General features: G+C 39.6%; 1 protein-coding gene across 1 annotated transcript in view; it reads right to left on the bottom strand.

Moving 5' to 3' along the window:
- Positions 1-19,798, bottom strand: part of igdcc3 (immunoglobulin superfamily, DCC subclass, member 3) — an 85,095-nt gene that overhangs the window by 23,952 nt on the left and 41,345 nt on the right. Inside the window, exons 3-5 of the mRNA XM_079844913.1 lie at positions 2,197-2,341; positions 1,946-2,076; positions 1,723-1,860 (exon numbers count right to left, since the gene is read on the bottom strand). Coding sequence (XP_079701039.1) covers positions 1,723-1,860; positions 1,946-2,076; positions 2,197-2,341 — 414 coding nt within the window. The remainder of the gene's footprint in view (positions 1-1,722; positions 1,861-1,945; positions 2,077-2,196; positions 2,342-19,798) is intronic.

Raw genomic sequence — 19,798 nt, 5'->3', positions numbered from 1 at the left:
CCCGAAATGCTTATTTAAATGCAAAGAGCAAATGGTACAGGGCTCAAAATGAGATGATCCAGAAGACAAATCCACAAGTCTGTAGATTTACATGCATGCAAGAGGGACACTCACACACACACACTTGCATATATACAGACATTACCAACATAAAAACGACATTAATCACCCTACAACACACTTTGGAAGAAGTGGTATTTCTACATTAATCCTAAATCCTAAAGACCGATGGATGTGGCAAAGATCGTTCAATGACCAAAAATGCCTGAAACCATTCTAAGTGTGTGGCTTCAGAACTCTGAGCGAGCTTAAAAATAAATGAGCTATTTTTCACGCAGAAACCAATCTCACTGTACAGTATCAGCCTGTTAGATCTGTAATATCCATCTCTTAGCGAGAATGATGGGAGAGTATTTCTTTCACTATTCAAAACCATTTGGCTCCAGTAGATTGGAGTGTAAATGACTTTAATACAACAGCCAGCTTATTTTAATAGGGTCATATAATCAAAAACTTAATTTTCTGGATCTTTTGAACTAAACAGGTTTGATGTACAGTTCCATTCAAAAGTTTGGGGTGGGTATGTTTTTTGTTATGCTTTTAAAAGAAGTCTCTAATGCTCACCAAGGCTGCATGTATTTATTAATTAAAAATACTACAGTGAAAACAATAATATTGTGACATATTTAAAATATTTGTTTCCTATTTTTATTATATTTTAAAATGCAATCTATTCCTATGACTGCAAAGCTGAATTTTTAAGCACCCACTACTACTACACTACTACACTACTTTAAGTACACACTACTGTCACATGATCCTTCGGAAATCATTATAATATGACGATTTGGTGCTCAAATAACATTTCAAAAATGAAAATTCGGTCATCATTTATTCCCCTTCATATTGTTCCACATCTGTATGACTTTCTTTCTTCTGCACAACATAAAAGAATAGATTCTGAACATTATTTTAACTACACAATGAAAGTCTATGGGGTCCAAAACAACATGATGAAAAAACTAAAATATCTTTTTTCAAAAGATTATCTTTCATGTTCGCAGAAGAGAAAGTCATACAGGTTTGAAACGGCCCGAGGAGGAGTAAATAATGACAATTTTCATTTTTGAGCGAACTACACCTTTAAAGGGATAGTTGACCCAAAAATGAATTTACTCACCCTCAAGTTGTTCCAAACCTGTATGAGTTTCTTTGTTCTGCTGAACACAAAAGAAAATATTTTGAAGAATGTTTGTAACCAAGCAGATAGAGCAACCATTGACTACCATAGTATCGAAAAAAATACTATGGTAGTAAATGGTTATTCTATCTGAGTAAATGATGACAGAATTTTCATTTTTGGGTGAACTATCCCTTTAATTCCAACTAAATGAAGACATTTTTAGTGCAAGACACCTCGACTAAGTGAACTTTAGGGAGTAAAATAAGATGATAAATAATTTAGGATATGACCGTTTTTAAAAGAAATCTTTCCATATATAGATCGGCTCATTTTCTCTGATCTCTGTCCTCCATCATGTAACATTACCTTGGTGGAGGAGATTTTTCCCTTTTCTCTTTTTCAGTTGATTGGGTATTTTATAGTAAGTGTGCAGTGGAGAGCATATTAAAGCTCTTTGTAGCATTCCGGCTGGAGCGGAGGTGGGTTTTGCTCTGATAACCACTCAAGGCAATTTAAAGAGCAACTTAAATAAGACATACCTAGTCTACTCCACGAAACGATTGGACGAGGGTAACCCGTGGCAACACACTCCAAGATGGCGGTCTGGTGAACTGTGAGGGTGAGGTTTTCAGGGCCCACTAGGATCACGGGTTCTTTGTAAACAGATGACTGGGAGCCTTCAGGAAGAGAAAGGTAAAGCAAGTTACAGAAAGAAAGTGATGTGAAAAGACTCAAGAAAGCAGAGAAGAATTTTTAGCAGACCTGAGACTGTGAGCTGCGCTCCTGCACTGTGTTTGACTCCAGCACTGTTGTGGGCAACACAGCAGTACACCCCACCATCCTCAGGGCGTACTCCCGTTATCTGCAGCACGCCCGTGGGCAACAGAGTATACCTGCACAGTGACCGACACAGACAGGTCCACAGTGAGAGGGAGACATGTACATGTTCCAACAACACTGGGCACATCCTTTCAAATGTCCTTGTGTGGAAGTATGTGTATTTACGGTGCTACCTGTCATCAGAGGTATCCACGGGCCGCCCATCTCTTTCCCAGCTGATGACCGGCTCAGGCAGGCCATGGATTTGGCACTGAAATCGTCCAACACCTCCCAGTTCTGCACGCACAGAAAGTGGCTGCACATGGAAATCTGCCATTGCTGAAGACAAAAGAGAGAGAGAGATTGCTTTAACTAATGAGGTCATTCACATAACTGCAATTCAAAATACCACCATTTGATCAATAGAGACATGCAAGCATTCACAGCTAAAGTAGGACAAAAGTGGCAGGTTCAACAAAGTGAATCTCTAATATGTCCCACCACATCATGCTGGAACTTTTTTCTTCCTAAATTGCCCAAAATAGAGTGACAGAACACACAAAGTGCAGGTCCAGGCAATCAACAACTTAAGTGTGATATGCAGTCACAAATTCAGAACTACAATGATAAACTGACGCTGCAGTAAGAATGACAAAACCATGAAATACATGCTTTTGTCAGTTCTTTGCACATTGCTGTTAAGTGTATGTTTAAGTATACAAAGTATACAATTTCTTCAACAAGTCTAATGGATTGATTTTACGGAATCGTTTTGGAGAATACACTAGCTTTCAGCAAAAGTTCAGCAAGTTCTTTAGTCAGCAAGGATGTTTAAAATGTTTTAAATTTTAATAATATTTCACAATATTATAATAACATTTTACAAATTTTAATAAATGCAACATTACTGAGCATAGGAAACTTTCAGATACATTAAAAAAATCGTACAGACCCCAAACTTCTTAATAATATACTTGGCATCCTATCTTTCAATTAAGATTTTACATTCCAGTAAAATTCCCACCATGATTCCCTTAATCTTGCCTATCTTTACCAGTGTTTCCTGTATGTACAGCATGTAATATATATTGATGTATGTTAAGGTCCAAAAATAAAACAACTAAAGGTCACTTATATTATCATTCGCACTCTGACCAACCAATTCCTGCATCTACTTTAAGGTCATACCATACAGTCCCATGCACAAGAAAGCATAGGAAAAGTACATTACCCATCAGTAAAAAATAAAATGCACACACCAACTGTGTAGACATATGCACATACAGAACACAATTCTACACCATTTATTAACTCCAAAACCAATCATTAACTCTTTCAGTGTTTGTGTGTGAGAAACACAGCTTTGGGGCCTTACTTTCATAACTCAAAGACACAAAATCACAAAATCAAACTAAAGGGGGCATCTGCATCTGTACATGGCCACTGAGTACCAGAGAAAGCGTGTGAGTATTTTTGAGAGAGCATACAAGTGTAAGAGTATTGTTATTTCAGCAGTCAGATACCACTCAATAAAAGCCCATCCATCTGCAGGAGAATTAGAGACAGAAGCAACCAGTTACAGTATGTCGACCAGGATTTGGACGCTTACATATCCGTGTGAGAGGGCGATTATCCAAAGCCCCTCATTGGGCTGCAGCTCACATAGTGTGTCCCGCAGGAGCTCATACTGAGAGAGGGCTGGAGTTGAGGGGAGGAGCTGGAAACACAAACACAATTAGCACGAGGTCTGTCTCTCCCGCAGCCAACCACCGTCCTCAAGACAAGTGCTCTTATTTAAATGTTGGTCGTAATTAACTTGAACCAAGCGGGACCGTTCGGAACACTCTTAGCATAACAAGAGGGCCGGGCCCCTCCTGCGTCCTCTCCCGCTTACCCCTCTGTGTTCTTTTTGTGTCCTACTGATATACTTGTTCCAGCTAATCTAGCATCATCGAGCTCAGAAGGATCTCCGGGTGGTGTGTGGCGGCTTAAACTCACACAGTGGTGCTTCTGTAACTGGTCGTTTTGTTCCATGTGAGTCAAAGGCAGGCAGGCAGGCAGGCAGAAGCAGGGGGGGGGGGGGGGGTAGCATTCTCAGGGAAGGAAGGGGAAAAAAGGGCTCTCAGAAAGGCATCTTTTCAAGGCTTTCACACATTTCTCATTGATTGCCTCTGCAGGAGATGTGAGACACAGAGAGGAAGGCATAAATCGAATAAATCTCTATCTATCTGTCTCCACTATTTCTATTTCTTGCTTTATCTCTCCACTGTGACTTCAATCAACTTTCCCACAAACGTGTCTAAAAGATTCTATTTATTATTTAGTGTCCATGACATCTCTTTTTTCGATTTTTTTCGATTTCATCTAAAAGGTCTTCATTTGTTTTCTGAAGATGAACAAAAGTCTTACGGGTATGGGACGACATGAAGGTGAGTAATTAATGACAGAATTTAAATTTTTGGGTGAACTAACCCTTTAAGTCGGTCAAACTTGTGTTTGAAATATGGTTTATTTCTGGCCCAGGGAGGTCTATCAAATCTAACATTTTCACTAAGTTTATACCTCAGTCAGTCCCAGCCAGCTGGTAGTACACCATCAACCATCTAAACCAGTTCGCAACACCTAAACCACATAAAAGCAACTGCTATACCAGATCAAAGTTGTGACGAAACAGATGAAGGAACAGATATTTTCTTCTGTATTGTGACGTACATCCGAGTGAAATAGATTATCAAAAGAGAAAATTATGAAGGATCGGGACTTGGCTCTATCCATTGGTTGTTGATTGGATGGAAGCAGATCTAAATGTGAGCTTGTAGCTGAATTATAAGAAAGGGATGGAGTTTTATCAGACTAAATGATTAGAGAAATCCAGAATATGTCATCAGATTATGTTACAACCCCAAATCAGAAAAAGTTGGGACAGTATGGAAAACGCAAATAAAAAAAAAAGAAGTGATTTCTAAATTGACTTTGACTTGTATTTCATTGCAGACAATATGAACACAACATTTTTCATGTTTTGTCTGGTCAACTTCATGTCATTTGTAAATATGCATCCTTTCCTGTCATTCAGACCTGCAACACATTTCAAAAAAAGTTGGGACAGTAAAGCATTTACCACTTTGTAATGTTGCCATTCCTTTTCACAACACTTAAAAGACGTTTAGGGACTGAAGACACCAAGTGATGAAGTGTTTCAGGTGTAATTTTGTCCCATTCTTCCTGCAAACAAGTCTTAAGGTGGGCAACAGTACGGGGTCTTCGTTGTCGCATTTTGCGCTTCAAAATGCGCCACACATTCTCTATTGGAGACAGGTCGGGACTGCAGGCAGGCCAGTCAAGTACCCGTACCCTCTTCCTCCGCAGCCAGGACTTTGTAATGTGTGCAGAATGTGGTTTTGCATTGTCTTGTTGAAATATGCATGGACGTCCCTGGAAAAGACACAACCCCATACCATGACAGACCCTGGCTTTTGTACTTGTTGCTGGTAACAGTCTGGATGATCCTTTTCTTCTTTGGTCCGGAGCACACGGCGTCCATTCCTCCCAAAAAATACCTGAAACACTGATTCATCTGACCACAGTACACGTTTCCACTGTGTGATGGTCCATCCCAGATGCCTCCGAGCCCAGAGAAGTCGACGGCGCTTCTGGACACTGTTAACATAGGGCTTCCTTTTGGCACAGTACAGTTTTAACTAGAATTTGTGGATCTAACTACGTATTGTGGTACTTGACAAAGGTTTGCCAAAGTAGTCCTGAGCCCATGTGGTGATATCGCTTATAGATGAATGACGATTCTTGATGCAGTGCCGCCTGAGGGATCGGAGATCACGGTTGTTCAGCTTAGGCTTGCGCCCTTGTCCTTTACGCACTGAAATTCCTCCAGATTCCTTGAATCTTTTAATTATGTTATGCACAGTTGAATGTGAAATATCCAAATCTCTTCCTATCTTTCTTTGAGGAACATTGTTTTTAAACATTTCAATCATTTTCTCACGTATTAGTTGGCAAACTGGCGATCCTCGGCCCATCTTTGCTCCTAAAGGATTAGACCTTTCTTGGATGCTGCTTTTGTACCAAATCATAATTACAATCACCTGTTGACATCACCTGTTTCAAATCACATCATTATTTAACCATTTTACCTCATTACTAGCCCTAAATTGCTCATGTCCCAACTTTTTTTGAAATGTGTTGCAGGTCTGAATGACAGGAAAGGATGCATATTTACAAATTACATGAAGTTGACCAGACAAAACATGAAATATTTTGTGTTCATATTGTCTGTAATGAAATACAAGTCAAAGTAAATTTAGAAATCACTTCTTTTTTTCTTTTTTTTTGCGTTTTCCATACTGTCCCAACTTTTTCTGATTTGGGGTTGTATTTTAAATAGAAAATTACGAGGTCCAAACACATTTGTAAAAATTAAACATACACAAATGAATATTCACAATAAGATCAATACCATGCATTTAAAAACAGATGGGGTAAATTTTCATCTTTTGAACAGAAATAAATAATTGAGTCAGAACATACAAAAACCAGTGATCAATGTTCTTGCCTAACCCTGATTCATTACTTTAAGCCAATAATAATGATTTGTATTTTAAGTGGTCAGGTTGGATTTGGTAGCACATTTCCGGTTTGCATAATTCGTCCTGGTGCGTTTAAATCGTGTCTGTAAAAAGAGAAAAGAGAAAAGGAGGCTTCTATGACGAAATATGCCACTTAGTTACTTGGATGAGCTATTTTTCGATCACAGTCAAACACGGGTATAACTCAAACTATCAGATTCTTCCATGAAGAGAAGCATAAAGGTAAAATCAACTTTGCGAATAACTTGGACTTTTTTTCTAACCACGATAGAGTAGCCAAACTAGTACCTTTAAGTTGGTTTCAGGATTTATAAGGATATACATTATCTCTTAAAAACCAGTGACTCTGGTGTTGCTTACCCCATACTCGATCAACTACAGGAAAACTGCAAATCCCACAGCTACAAGCACACATTCCTGAAGTGAGTTATGAGTATTTATTTCAGTTTTGTATTGCATCAGAGTGGGTTGTTTCTATTGTGCAGTATGTTTCCTCAGTTCTGTGTCATCAGGTCGACTGCTTTGAGCTTTTAGCTTCTCATTAGCAAAAGCACCCCTGTGTTGCTTCAGACCCAGCACCCTTACTCACTCTGGCACATCACTCAATTTCACATGTAAACACAAACAGTCAGGGATGAGAGTATAGAGGCTGAACCAGTGGGGGTACTGGAGCATATTGTATCTCTCTGTGAACTCCTCCTCCCTCCCTGTCCTTCTGTTCTCCCAGACTCTCTCTCTCACTCACCCTCTCTCTCTCCTTGTTTTCATCTCTTTGTGTATCACTAGTGTTTCAGCATCACTGCTTCTGGGCTGTGCCCTAATGAGAAATGTGCCATTTCCTGACATGCACCGACCTCTCTTCTCCACGGATGCACAGCGAGCAGCAAGCCGATTAAATTTTAAACAAACATTCCTCAATGCATCAACCATTGAGGCGTTCTGGTGTTACAACAAAGCAAGCAAATAATTACAATCTCAGGATTTTTTCATACTTTTTCCTTTTCATTTTAGTCATACATTTCTTCCAATGATGCCTGGTTTTTTACGCTTATATTTGATTAATTATGTAATAAAAGCAATACCAGCAACTTTTACTGGGAAAAAGGCAGTCACACACCTGTATACGGTACATCTGATGGTACATAAGCATTATCTGGACCCCCTCCATTGCTCTGTCCTTTACAACTGAAGATGAGCGCTGAGTTCCACAGAGGGTCCAGCTGTAGCCATGGAGTGTCTGTCATTAAAACACAACCGCTCTGAGCACCAGGGTTTGGTTTCTAATCAACAAAGCCCTGTCAAGAGCAGGTTACTATCGCAATTATATACTCAGGAGACCATAAGCAGAATAACCATCACCAGTGGTGACCTGCAGGCTCCACCAAACATTCAGTGGTCAAACTGAGACCGGCAGACAACCCTGCGAAAACATACATGCATCCTGTGATCAAGGCCGAATACATTTTCAGATGCCATCTTCCCAACTTCAACTTTCACATATTGACAAGACCAGTAGATCAAAATGTGTATTTGACCAATAATATAAAGCATTAAAACTGTTTTTATTAGGCTACTGATATAACTGGAGTCTCATTGAGTGTTTAAACATCATTCAAACATACTATTTAAACATATTTCTATGTTTACTGTACATGGGGAAATAGGGAAAATTAGTGCATGCTTCTGCGTCATACAGTCAACATACTGTATTTTCACGTGAACTGGAGAAAAATATGCATATGTATCTGAAATTCATTAAATGTGAAAAGTGATCTCTCAATATGAATGGACCAATAGGTTAAAAATAAAACAAATTAGCTTGTTAGCATGGCACAGTTAGCCAAACATTTCATGTATATGTATATATATATTATATTATATTATATTATATTATATTATATATATATATATATATATATATATATATATATATATATATATATATATATATATATATATTTTTTTTTTAATATATTTTTTATTTTATTTTTTTAAATACATTTATAAAATGTATTGTATATTATCTTTTATAAGTCTATAAGGATATAGAGGCCTCTTCCAGTTGCAAAACAGTTAAGAGGAAAATAAGTCTTTATTTTTCAAGTCAATAAAAAAGAACCAGATTTTTTCCCAATCAACTGCTTTTGACATCACATCTCAGGGTAACTAGTTTGGAATGGTGCGTGTTCTTGTGGTGCTATTAGCCAATCAGTGCTTTCCTGATGTCACCTCCTTGGAATGGAGCAGTGCAGCTAGATGGACGGGGTATTGGACAGGTTGAGGAGGGCATTAAAAATAAGAGGGCTTGATGATGTCAACCAAAAAAGGAAAAATGTTTCAGAGGCGGAGCAAATTATTATATTTTTGATTATGAAGACCAATATTTTTTTTTGGGAATGAATTGTTCAAAGTAAGACCAAAAATGTGTAAAAGACTGAATTCCAGTAAAGCGACAAATTCCAGTGTCAGTGCCAAGCACAATCATTGTGCTCGCAGAAACCACACCCACCCACACAGAGAACCCCCTTAAGGGCCCCTGGCCTCTGCCCTCATACAAAAAAATTGGAACTGGGAGAGGACCACCTCTCCTGCCACACACCGACACATTTATTCACAAAAACACACAAACATAAACAGACTTGAGCTTATTTTAGCATAAGATTAATCACTGCAGAGCACATGCAAAGGTACAGGTGAAGAATGTACACACTCTCTCTCACACACACACACACACACACACACACACACACACACACACACACACACACACACACACACACACACACACACACACACACACACACACACACACACACACACACACACACACACACACACACACACACACACACACACACACACACACACACACACACACACACACACACACACACACACACACACACACACACACACACACACACACACACACACACACACACACACACACACACACACACACACACACACACACACACACACACAGTGCCAGTATGAATCTCAAAACTCAACCCAATATACAAAGACACACCCAAGCTAAGGTGGTGTAGCAGTAACACTTTGGAGTCAGCAGTCCCAGTAGAGTCGTTTTATACCCCTCTCCATAATAACTCACTCCACACACACACACACACACACATTATTACAGCTTGCCTCTTCCCAGCGCGCCACACAGTGTAAATTAACCAGATCTAATTATGGGGGTAGAGGAGGGAGAAATTGAGAAAAGAAGCGCGAGTGTGTGTGCGTGAGAAAAACAGAGAGCTTAATTGAAAGGGCTAAGAGGAATATGAAAGAGAAAGAGAGAGAGAGAGAGATCTTTCCCTCCATCCATACATCAACAGCCTAACTGGATGGAACTAGCTGCTTTGATGCAGTTGCTTTCACCATGACAATCACCGTGGAAACGGACAGGAAATCAAAACTCTGACCCCCTGCTGATGATGATTTAGTAGAACGGGTACCTACATACTGGTCACTTCTAGCAAGTCATTTTGCTGTTTATATTCTTGTTATCCTGGGTGGTGAGTCAATTTTAAAAGATAGGGTAATTCATTTAATATTTTACAAGTACATTTAAACCCATCAGTTGTTTTCACATAGCATCAATGGAGAATACTTATTCTAATAGTATATATGCACACTATACAGTGGTGGCCAAAATGATTAGAACACTTGGCATCTGGGAGTCGTCTTATTGGGCCTGGATTTATTTTCCAAGAGGAAAATGACCTGAAATATTCTTCTAACTATTGCCAAAACTACCTGCGATGGAAGGAACCTGCTGGAACATCAAAAATGAGGGACTGGCCCCCTCAAAGTCCGGAACTCAACCCCATCGAGCACATTTGGGGCGAGTTGGAAAATAAACTGGACAGATCTATAGTTCATTCAATGGAAAGCCTTTGGCTTCAGTTGCAGAAGATATGGGATAATAATGTTCTCAGAGGAAATATATTGACACTATACCAGAGATGTGCTGCTGTAATTGTTGCAAAAGGTGGACATACCAAATATTAAAGTTGGATTATTATAAGTGGATAAAAACAGTACGGCTCACTTCATCTGATATTTGATGGTCAGAGCAACCATCTGCATGTTTCATGAACATTATGAAATTAAATCATGTTTTGGAGGGAAAAAAGGTCAAACTTTCAGGCCTGTCAGGTGTTCTAATAATTTTGACCACCACTATATATGCTAACACACATCCACATACATACTAGTGTAGGCTTCTCCTACAGTAACACACTCCTATAGCACTCTGCAACCTTCAGACAGGGTACTCAATTGAAGTGCTCTGCATGTCAGAGTGAGCGGGCCATAGTCGAATGGAATAACACTAGAGAAGGCAATGGAGGAAAAGTGGCACTAAGAGAAGACTGATGTGATTTCGAAGGCAGAACCAGATTCATGTATCAAGTATATGGACTATAAAAAAAATCCAAGTATGTGATAAGGTGCTCCATTCCACAGTGATGGATGTAAAAGACCTGCGATGGAGATGATGGATCCTCTGACACACAAGCACACACATACAGCCATGTGTATGCAAACACACATTTCCAAATTATTTTCCAATAGTGTTATAAAGTGTTATTGCATGCCATCTTTTAAGTTCACTACATACACACACACAGTGAGCTCCACCCCCCTATGCTGTGTGACATCACTTGCACGTGGCGGTCCATTAGGCTGCTTTCTCCTCCCCTCCGAGCAAAGCGCTATAATGAAGATAGCATCCATAAATAATGCATATGGTATATGATGCTATTTCAGCGCAAAGTGGCATCGCCTCAACAGGCTTTAAATAGTCGCATTGAAATATTACTTTCCATGCAGAGAGCCCCCGGATGGCATTTAAATGCAGATGTGCAGCTTTACAGCAATGCCTGCAGACGAGCACACACTTGGAGCGTCTCCAAGATTAATTACCTATTTGTTGCAGGTATGCTGAGACTCTTATAGGAACAGTGCTCTGAAGACATTTAACAGCTTTTTATGAGGAACAGAACCAAAATGGTTCTTTACTAAAAAAACAAACAAAAACATAAAATTACATATGACCTGTCAAAATCATTCAAGACTGCAAAGAATAAAAGTGCCTCATAATCAGTCACAATACACACCTGGGGAATATGGAGCATGACTACCTGTGTAGAAAGCACTTACTCTGTTACTTTATGGCGCCAAAATGTTAAAGAATTTTCATTTTATGGTGAACTACCCTATTAACAAAAGTTTTGGGACACCTGCCTTTACATGCACATGAACTTTAATGACATCCCATTCTTAATCCGTAGGGTTTAATATGGAGTTGGCCCACCCTTTGCTGCTATAACAGCTTCAAATCTTCTGGGAAGGCTTTCCACAAGGTTTAGGAGTGTGTTTATGGGAATTTTTGACCATTCTTCTAGAAGCGCATTTGTGAGGCACTGATGTTGGACGAGAAGGCCTGGCTCGCAGTCTCCACTCTAATTCATCCCAAATGTGTTCTATCGGGTTGAGGTCAGGACTCTGTGCAGGCTAGTCAAGTTCTTCCACACCAAACCCGCTCATCCATGTCTTTATGGATCTTGCTTTGTGCACTGGTGTGCAGTCATGTTGGAACAGGAAGGGGCCATCCACAAACTGTTCCCACAAAGTTGGGAGCATGATATTGTCCAAAATGTCTTGGTATGCTGAAGCACAAATGTCAGAGCATGTCAAAACTTCTAAAGGGCCCCAAAACAGCTCAGACTTCAGAGGGTTAAGAGTTCCTTTCACTGGAACTAAGGGGCCAAGCCCAACCCCTGAAAAAACAACCCCCCACACCATACTCCCTCTCCACCAAACTTTACACTTGGCACGATGCAGTCAGGCAAGTACCGTTCTCCTGGCAACCGCCAAACCCAGATGTCCATCAGATTGCCAGACAGAGAAGTGCGATTCATCACTCCAGAGAACACGTCTCCACTGCTCTAGAGTCCAGTGGCGGCGTGCTTTACCCCACTGCATCCGACGCTTTGCATTGCACTTGGTGATTTAGGGCTTGGATGCAGCAGCTGGGTCATGGAAACCCATTCCATGAAGCTCTCTACGTACTGTTCTTGAGCTAATCTGAAGGTCACACAAAGTTTGGAGGTTTGTAGTTATTGACTCTGCAGAAAGTTGGCGGCTTCTGCGCACTGTGCGCCTCAGCATGTGCTGACCCTGCTCTGTAATTTTACGTGGCCTACCCCTTCGTGGCTGAGTTGCTGTTGTTCCCAATTGCTTCCACTTTGTTATAATAACTCTAGTAGTGAGGAAATTTCACAAATGGACTTATTGCCGAGTGGAAACCTATCACGGTACCACACAGAGCTCCATTCTTTCTAGAAGCAGTCTGCATGCCTAGGTGCTTGATTGTATACACCTTTGGCCACGGAAGTGATTGGAACACCTGAATTCAATGATTTGGAGGGGTGTCCCAATACTTTTGGCTATATAGTGCATGTCTTTAAAATGCACAAGTGTGTAGAAGGAATCTCACTACAACTTAACTTGTAATAGACTGCTGCTTATTTCTTTATATTTTCAAATCGTTTCATCCTGTGGTCCTCCTGTGTGTCCTGTTGAGCTGCTCTGCAGCGCTTCTGAAATCAATTTCTCCACTTCACATTATAACCGCGTTCTCTTTCATTTGGGCCAGCAATCTCCTCTTTGTCTCCTGCAGAGCTCTCTGAGGTCCTCTACAGCTACTGCTGCTGACCTAAACATACTTTTATTGATTCATCCAATGAAGTGGAAGAACTCTGATTAATAGTGTTAGATGGAAGGATGTCAGTTTTTGCACCATAGACACATGCATGTGTTGTAGCCATTTTATGAAACTGGGATTTATGAGGATATAATAATATTAATTATTGTGCAATATATTTAAGCGTATTAAGATTATTATTGTTATGATGATGATTAATGTATGCTTATATTGTACTTGTTAACTGTGATTAACCTATTTAGTATATCTTGGCAAGAAGCAGTTGGCAAATTGGAATTTGGTTTGGAAATGCTAGATTGTGTAGAGGTAGGTGCTTTATTAGATTTTTTTGACAACATTATTTAAATAATGTTCACATTCTTTGAAATTTAAATAGATAATCCAGCCAAATATGACAATTCTATCATCATTTACTCACCCTCAAAACATAAACCATCGCTTCCAGCCAAATGTGATATGCGAGTTCCCCAGAGGTGTCAAGTAACCAAGTACAAATACTTTGCTTCCTTACTTAAGTAGAAATTTTGGGTATCTATACTTTACTGGATTAATTCATTTTCAGCCAAATTTTTACTTCTACTCCTTACATTTTCACGCAAATTATCTGTACTTTCTACTCCTTACATTTTAAAAATAGCCTCATTACTCCTATTTCATTTCGGCTTGTTTTCATTCCGGCTTGTCATCGTTAAAAAAAAATCGAATAAAAAACCTATCCAGATAAATTGCGCCATTCGGATAGAGTGAACTTGATTGTGGTTGGATGAGAAGTATAAACATATACCATTCGGACACCCTATTGGTTTGTACGCGATCCATCGCACCTGCACGACACAAATCACGTAATGCTCAGTAGTACACATATATGGTTCTTTAATGTATTTGCATTGCACTGCACTAAAATGCGTTCATTTTCAATGGGCACATATGCGGCTGAAACAGGTAGCCTATAGTGCATCCCAAATTTTTCAACATTAACATTTTAATATAACATTATAGTCATTATGGCCCTCAGAATTTTTTTTTGAGGAGGTGGGGTAGTGCACTATATGCCCCTGTGGCACGGCCTAAGCTTTTGTCCTAATGGCATTTTTTTTACTTGAGTAAAAAGCTTGCGTCGATACTTCAACTTCTACAAAAGTCTTTTTAAACCCTAGTATCTATACTTCTACCTGAGTAATGAAATGTGAATACTTTTGACAGAGTTTAAGCTTGCTGTGAAGCTCACATGTAGAAGACCATCACTTCTAGCATGTTTAAAGCTTCACAATTACATCAAGAGAAAACTTGCCCCTCTTGTGAATGTGCGGACAACAGTTTGCTGGAAGCGATGGTTAAAAGTAAAAAAAAATTAATTTACAATAAGTATTTTTCTTACACACACCTATTATTTCACTTCAGAAGACATTGATTCATCCACTGGGGTTGTATGGGTCACAATGGCTGTATGTGCTTTTTGGAGCATCAATATTTGGGAAGCCATTCGCTTGCATTATATCACATACTCACAGAGATAGATTATTTTTCAACAAATCTTTGTTTGTTTTTTTCTCTAAAGAAAGAAAGAAAGTCATATACATCCTGGACGCTATGAGGGTGAGTAAAGGATGAGAGAATTTTCATTGTTGGGAGGAGTATTCATTTTAAATCAAATAATCTTTATTCCACAAACCTAAATGCACACACACTTATTCCATACACGTGGAGGTGTCTGTTATACACACATAGGGCTCCTGTAAATTAGACTGCCACCAGTGAAAAGCTCCGTTCAATTTTTCATCTATTTAACATGTTATAATGAGCACTAATCTGTTGGTTTTCTTTAAAGTGCACACTGGTGTGTGCGCGCTAATGTGTGAGTGTGTGAGTCAAAAAAAACCAAAACAAAAAAAACAAGATATCACACAAATTGTGTTACCAAGCCAAGAATTTGGATCTTTGAAACACTGTCTAAATGTTGAACATATTTGTCTTATTAGAACACAGTCCCCAAACTCATTAACACATCACTGTAGTGCCATAACTTCAAAAGGGAGCTGTGGGGGCTTATTTTCCATTCCTTTAGGCCTGAAACATATTGTAAACCCATATCTGGACAAAAAAGTCTACGTAGGGCAACTAATGGACAAATACAAAGGACTCTTGGTAAAATGTGTAGTGAGAGGGCTGATGGGAAAACCCTGTCACTCATTATACCCCCACACAATCTGCTGTCCACCTCTGCTCTCTCCAGTCTGGAAGACAAGAGATTCACTCTTTCCATCTTCTGCACTTGATTTTTTTCTCTCTCTTTCTCTCCATTTAGACATGCTGCTTTAATCACAAAAAGACCCATTAAAACAGCAGATGCTGAAAATTAAGACATTATTTAAATGACTGTTGCAGTGAGAACAAGAGGTGGAGGGAGAAGGAGAGAAAAATAAGAGAGATGCACAGACAGATAAAGAGGAGGGGGTTACGAAATTAATTAGCCGGGTTTTCTTCTGCGCTGTTGTGGTTGTCTTTGTTGATATTTTCTGTGACATTTCTTTTCTTTTAGTTTATTTTAGGAATGTTCATTAGTGTCTGCTGGACGCGGTGTGTGTGTGCGTGTGTGTGAATGAGAGAGAGAGAGTTTGGGGAGGCTCTTTTGTTTGTTTTAATGATTGAGTGAGCCGAGATCTTCATGCTCATTACAGCACTTCAAACCCTGTTACCCATAATCAGGAGAAAGGAAAGACAGAAAAACAGAAGAAAAAAATCAGATGATAAACTGCCCAGGGAGTCCACAGCCCTACAGAGGGCCGTCCGGTACTCCCTCTCTCCCCGTCTCTGTTCCCATGCTCTTGGCTATCAGAGTTTAAATGGGTTGGACTGAAACTAGGCCGCAGCCTCTCAATTAACATCTCATTAGCTTTACATCACCCAAGTCTTCACCCTCCAGCCTGCGGGCCCTCCCTTTCACAACAACAAATGTTTATCATGCTCAGGCAACATTTCTGACAGCAAATCTTTCAATTATAGTTTCTGAAATGTTTGAACTCTGAGGTTGTGCAGTGTGGGTGTGTAATTAGAGAACGTGCAGCGGTCAGATGTAATCACCACATTCTTTTGGTTAACATCACATTCAATTATATTTTGGCTGTATCTGCAATACAGGTCACATAAACACATATCCAACATAGACATACATAGATTAATCTGACTATATTTGGCCATTTAAAGGAATAGTTCACCCCAAAATTAAAATTGACAGTTAACGGTAGCCATTGACTTCCATTGTATTTTCTTTTTCCTACTATAGACGTCAATACCATCAACTAGCACCACTACCATCAACTGTCTGGTTACCAACATTCTTCAAAATATCTTCTTATGTGTTCAACAGAATATGGTAAAGGCTGATTTATACTTCTACGTCGGACCTGCGTAGTAGCCTTTACGCCGTGGGCTACACGTCAGTTTTCATTTATACTTCTCCGTCCTTGTCCGCATCGACGTGCAGTTACATATGCAGAGGGAGCATGTGTACCCCTGAGGGAGGGGTTCTGGCAGACCAATCACAGCACTTGCGTTCCACGTAGATTTAAAGCGTTGTTACATTTTGGAGCGATGCACGTCAGGGTACATCGTAGGGTACGCGTGCAACACACAGCCTACGACGCAGCTACGGCGTACACTCGACGCAGAAGTATAAATTGGGCTTAACTGTGTAGGTTTGGCTTGAGTAAATGAAGACAATTTTAATGTTTGGGTGAACTATCGCTTTAAGATGATTGCATTGGCCAATAATAACGCATGTGTGGAAATACTGTAAAATACATTTAATTAAAATAATTGTGAATGTGTCATTTTACATAATTAAATTGGGAAATAAATACAATTATAGGTATTTTTATCGATGTATACATAACATTCAAAAGTTAGGGGTTAATAAGACATTTTAATGTTTTTGAAAAAGAAAAAAAACGTCTCTTATGCTTGCCAAGGCTGTATTTATTTGATCAAAAATCCAGTAAAAGCACTAATATTGTAATATATTACAAAATATTTCAAATAACTTTTCTATTTCAGGCTATTTTAAAATTCTGTGATCAAAGCTGAATTTTCAGCATCGTTACTCCAGTCTTCCGTGTCACATGATCCTACAGAAATCATTCTAATATTCTGATTTGCTGCTCAAGAAACATTTCTTATTATCAATGATGAAACCAGTTGTGCTGCTTAATATTTTTGTGGAAACTAATTAAAATGTATTACACTGCATATATAAGAGGGGGGCCACAGGCTGACATAATGCTGAATGGTTAAACTATTAATCAATTCATAATAATTTTTTTCCACCAAAAACAAAAAACTAAAACTTTATTTTACAATATGGAGAGCAGAATTGACGGGTTTATCTTGTATGGTAAATTACATATGTACAACATGTGAGAGCACTATAACACGAACACCACTGAATTCTAATAATACAGAATGGGGGGAAAAATTAATCATGCTGTGCTCTGTGGGACCATTTAGTCAATTAAGATGACAAGGTTCGATGCAAATAGTCCAATAAAGCATTAAAGTTCAATATTAGTAGCTACATCACAAAGCGCATGTAGGATAATCACAAAAGACATACGCCAAAACATGTTTTTTTGTCAACAAGGGTAATATGTAATGTCGCTTGGGTCACTTGCTTGATTTATGGCTTGTCAGATAACAGTTAATAGTCAATTAAGAAAGCGGCCGGTTAAAACCCACTGAAAAACCCACATTAGTCAAACCTTAATCCAACATCACAGCCTCCGCCCATCAGCTTCCTACAGGAGAAAGCCTTTACACACACACATGCGGCTTCGCTGCCTGAACTCCTTTTCTATTGGTCGGTAGGAATGCTACACTTGAAAGAATCTGATGTTGTCGCGCCTGCCCTCTCACTGCGAGGACCCCTGCGAAATTACCCCCTCATCAGAAGCTTTGCACCAGCCCTGCTCCTGATGGCGAGCAGCAATCAGGTCTTTCACACTCTCATCAGACAGTAATTTCACATCATCTTCTTCACACCGCTGTACAGATTTAATGGGCTGTCTGCAGCCCATAGAGAAATGGCGAGAGAAAGACAGATCAGAGAAGGAGGCAGAAAGAAAAGGAAAGGGGGGAGGGAGGAAGGTGATAAAGAGAAGCCCTCCCTCACCAAGCTCAAACACTACACGTTCTCCCAAGAGGGGGAGCAACAGAGAGGGAAAGAAAGAAAAGAGAGGGAGAAATGGAGGGAGAATGAAGGATGAGAAGTCGGGGGGAAGGGAAGGAAGCGGGAAAATGGCAGATAAACCATAACCTGATAAGAAAAAGAAAAAAAATCTAAATATTCCCCAAAGGATTCGCAATGAGACCCAGGTTCTGCAAATCTCAAAACAAAAATCTCACCCTCACCGCCACATTCATCTACACCTGATCATAATTGTTACTCTCTCACCTCAGTGGCCAATCACACCTATAATGTATTCCAATAGCCACAGAAAATCATAACTAATGTACCCTAAAATAGCTTTGTCAATCATTCACTAGTTTAAATGGCCAACGGGAAATCGTTTCGAGTCCTGAGTGTTGTTGCAGACATCATATAAAGCACCATTAGCATGTAGCTCTCGCCCCGTATCCCAATTAATAGCATCATCAGCATTCAGAGCAACCGAGCGTTTCGTCACTTAAATAGCACCTTTCTTGCTCCGTCCGAGGCTCATAGAAAAGGAGATTACATGCTATAGCATAATCCCTCGATCATTCGGGTCTACTGTACTGGCCTGACAAAACCACAACTGAGAAACTCTTGAGAGAGAAAAAAGAGCAATGTCTTTGTGTCTTGAGTGGATTGTGAAATATCGAAAATGCAGTGACAGCTAGGAGTAAAATAGCATTTAAATTTAAATGGAATGGTCATTACTTTCTCTCTAGCTCGCTTGTATTTTCTTTCTTTCCCTGTCCTTTTCACCCCGCTTTAGTTTGTCAGAGCAGAAATGAAAGGGCTGAATCTTGCCGGGGCTAAACAGGCTCAGTTTTGAATAACAAAGTGGACGGACATTTGGCATCACAATTCACTCCAGCAAAGACTCAATTACTTCCCCCTCATTAGCAGCAACTGTTGAGACCTCTTTCTCTCACTCTCTCGTTCTCACACATACACACTCACAACTTAAATTGGCTGTAATTCAGCTTGTCTCAGGTCTTACAACAAAGTGCTTTAAATCGTAGTACCGACAAACATGTCTTACTGCTCGTGAGTTGTGTTTTTGGCACACATTTATAATCAGCAAAAAGCCAGATGGCATTAATATGTGTAACCAAGTGTCTCACACAAATCTAAGAATTTAGTCCTGAACAACCACAAACAGACAACATTCAGCACGCTGAGAGTCTTTGGACAGGACTGTTGGGACAGGTCAGGGCCAAAACGAGAGCCATGCATCTCTGTCAGCATAAGTG

The sequence above is a fragment of the Gobio gobio genome, assembly GCF_949357685.1.
Source record: "Gobio gobio genome assembly, chromosome: 2".
In the NCBI taxonomy this organism is placed as follows: domain Eukaryota; kingdom Metazoa; phylum Chordata; class Actinopteri; order Cypriniformes; family Gobionidae; genus Gobio; species Gobio gobio.
The sequence above is the reverse complement of the archived record's forward strand: the minus strand, read 5'-3'. Positions and strand labels throughout refer to the sequence as shown.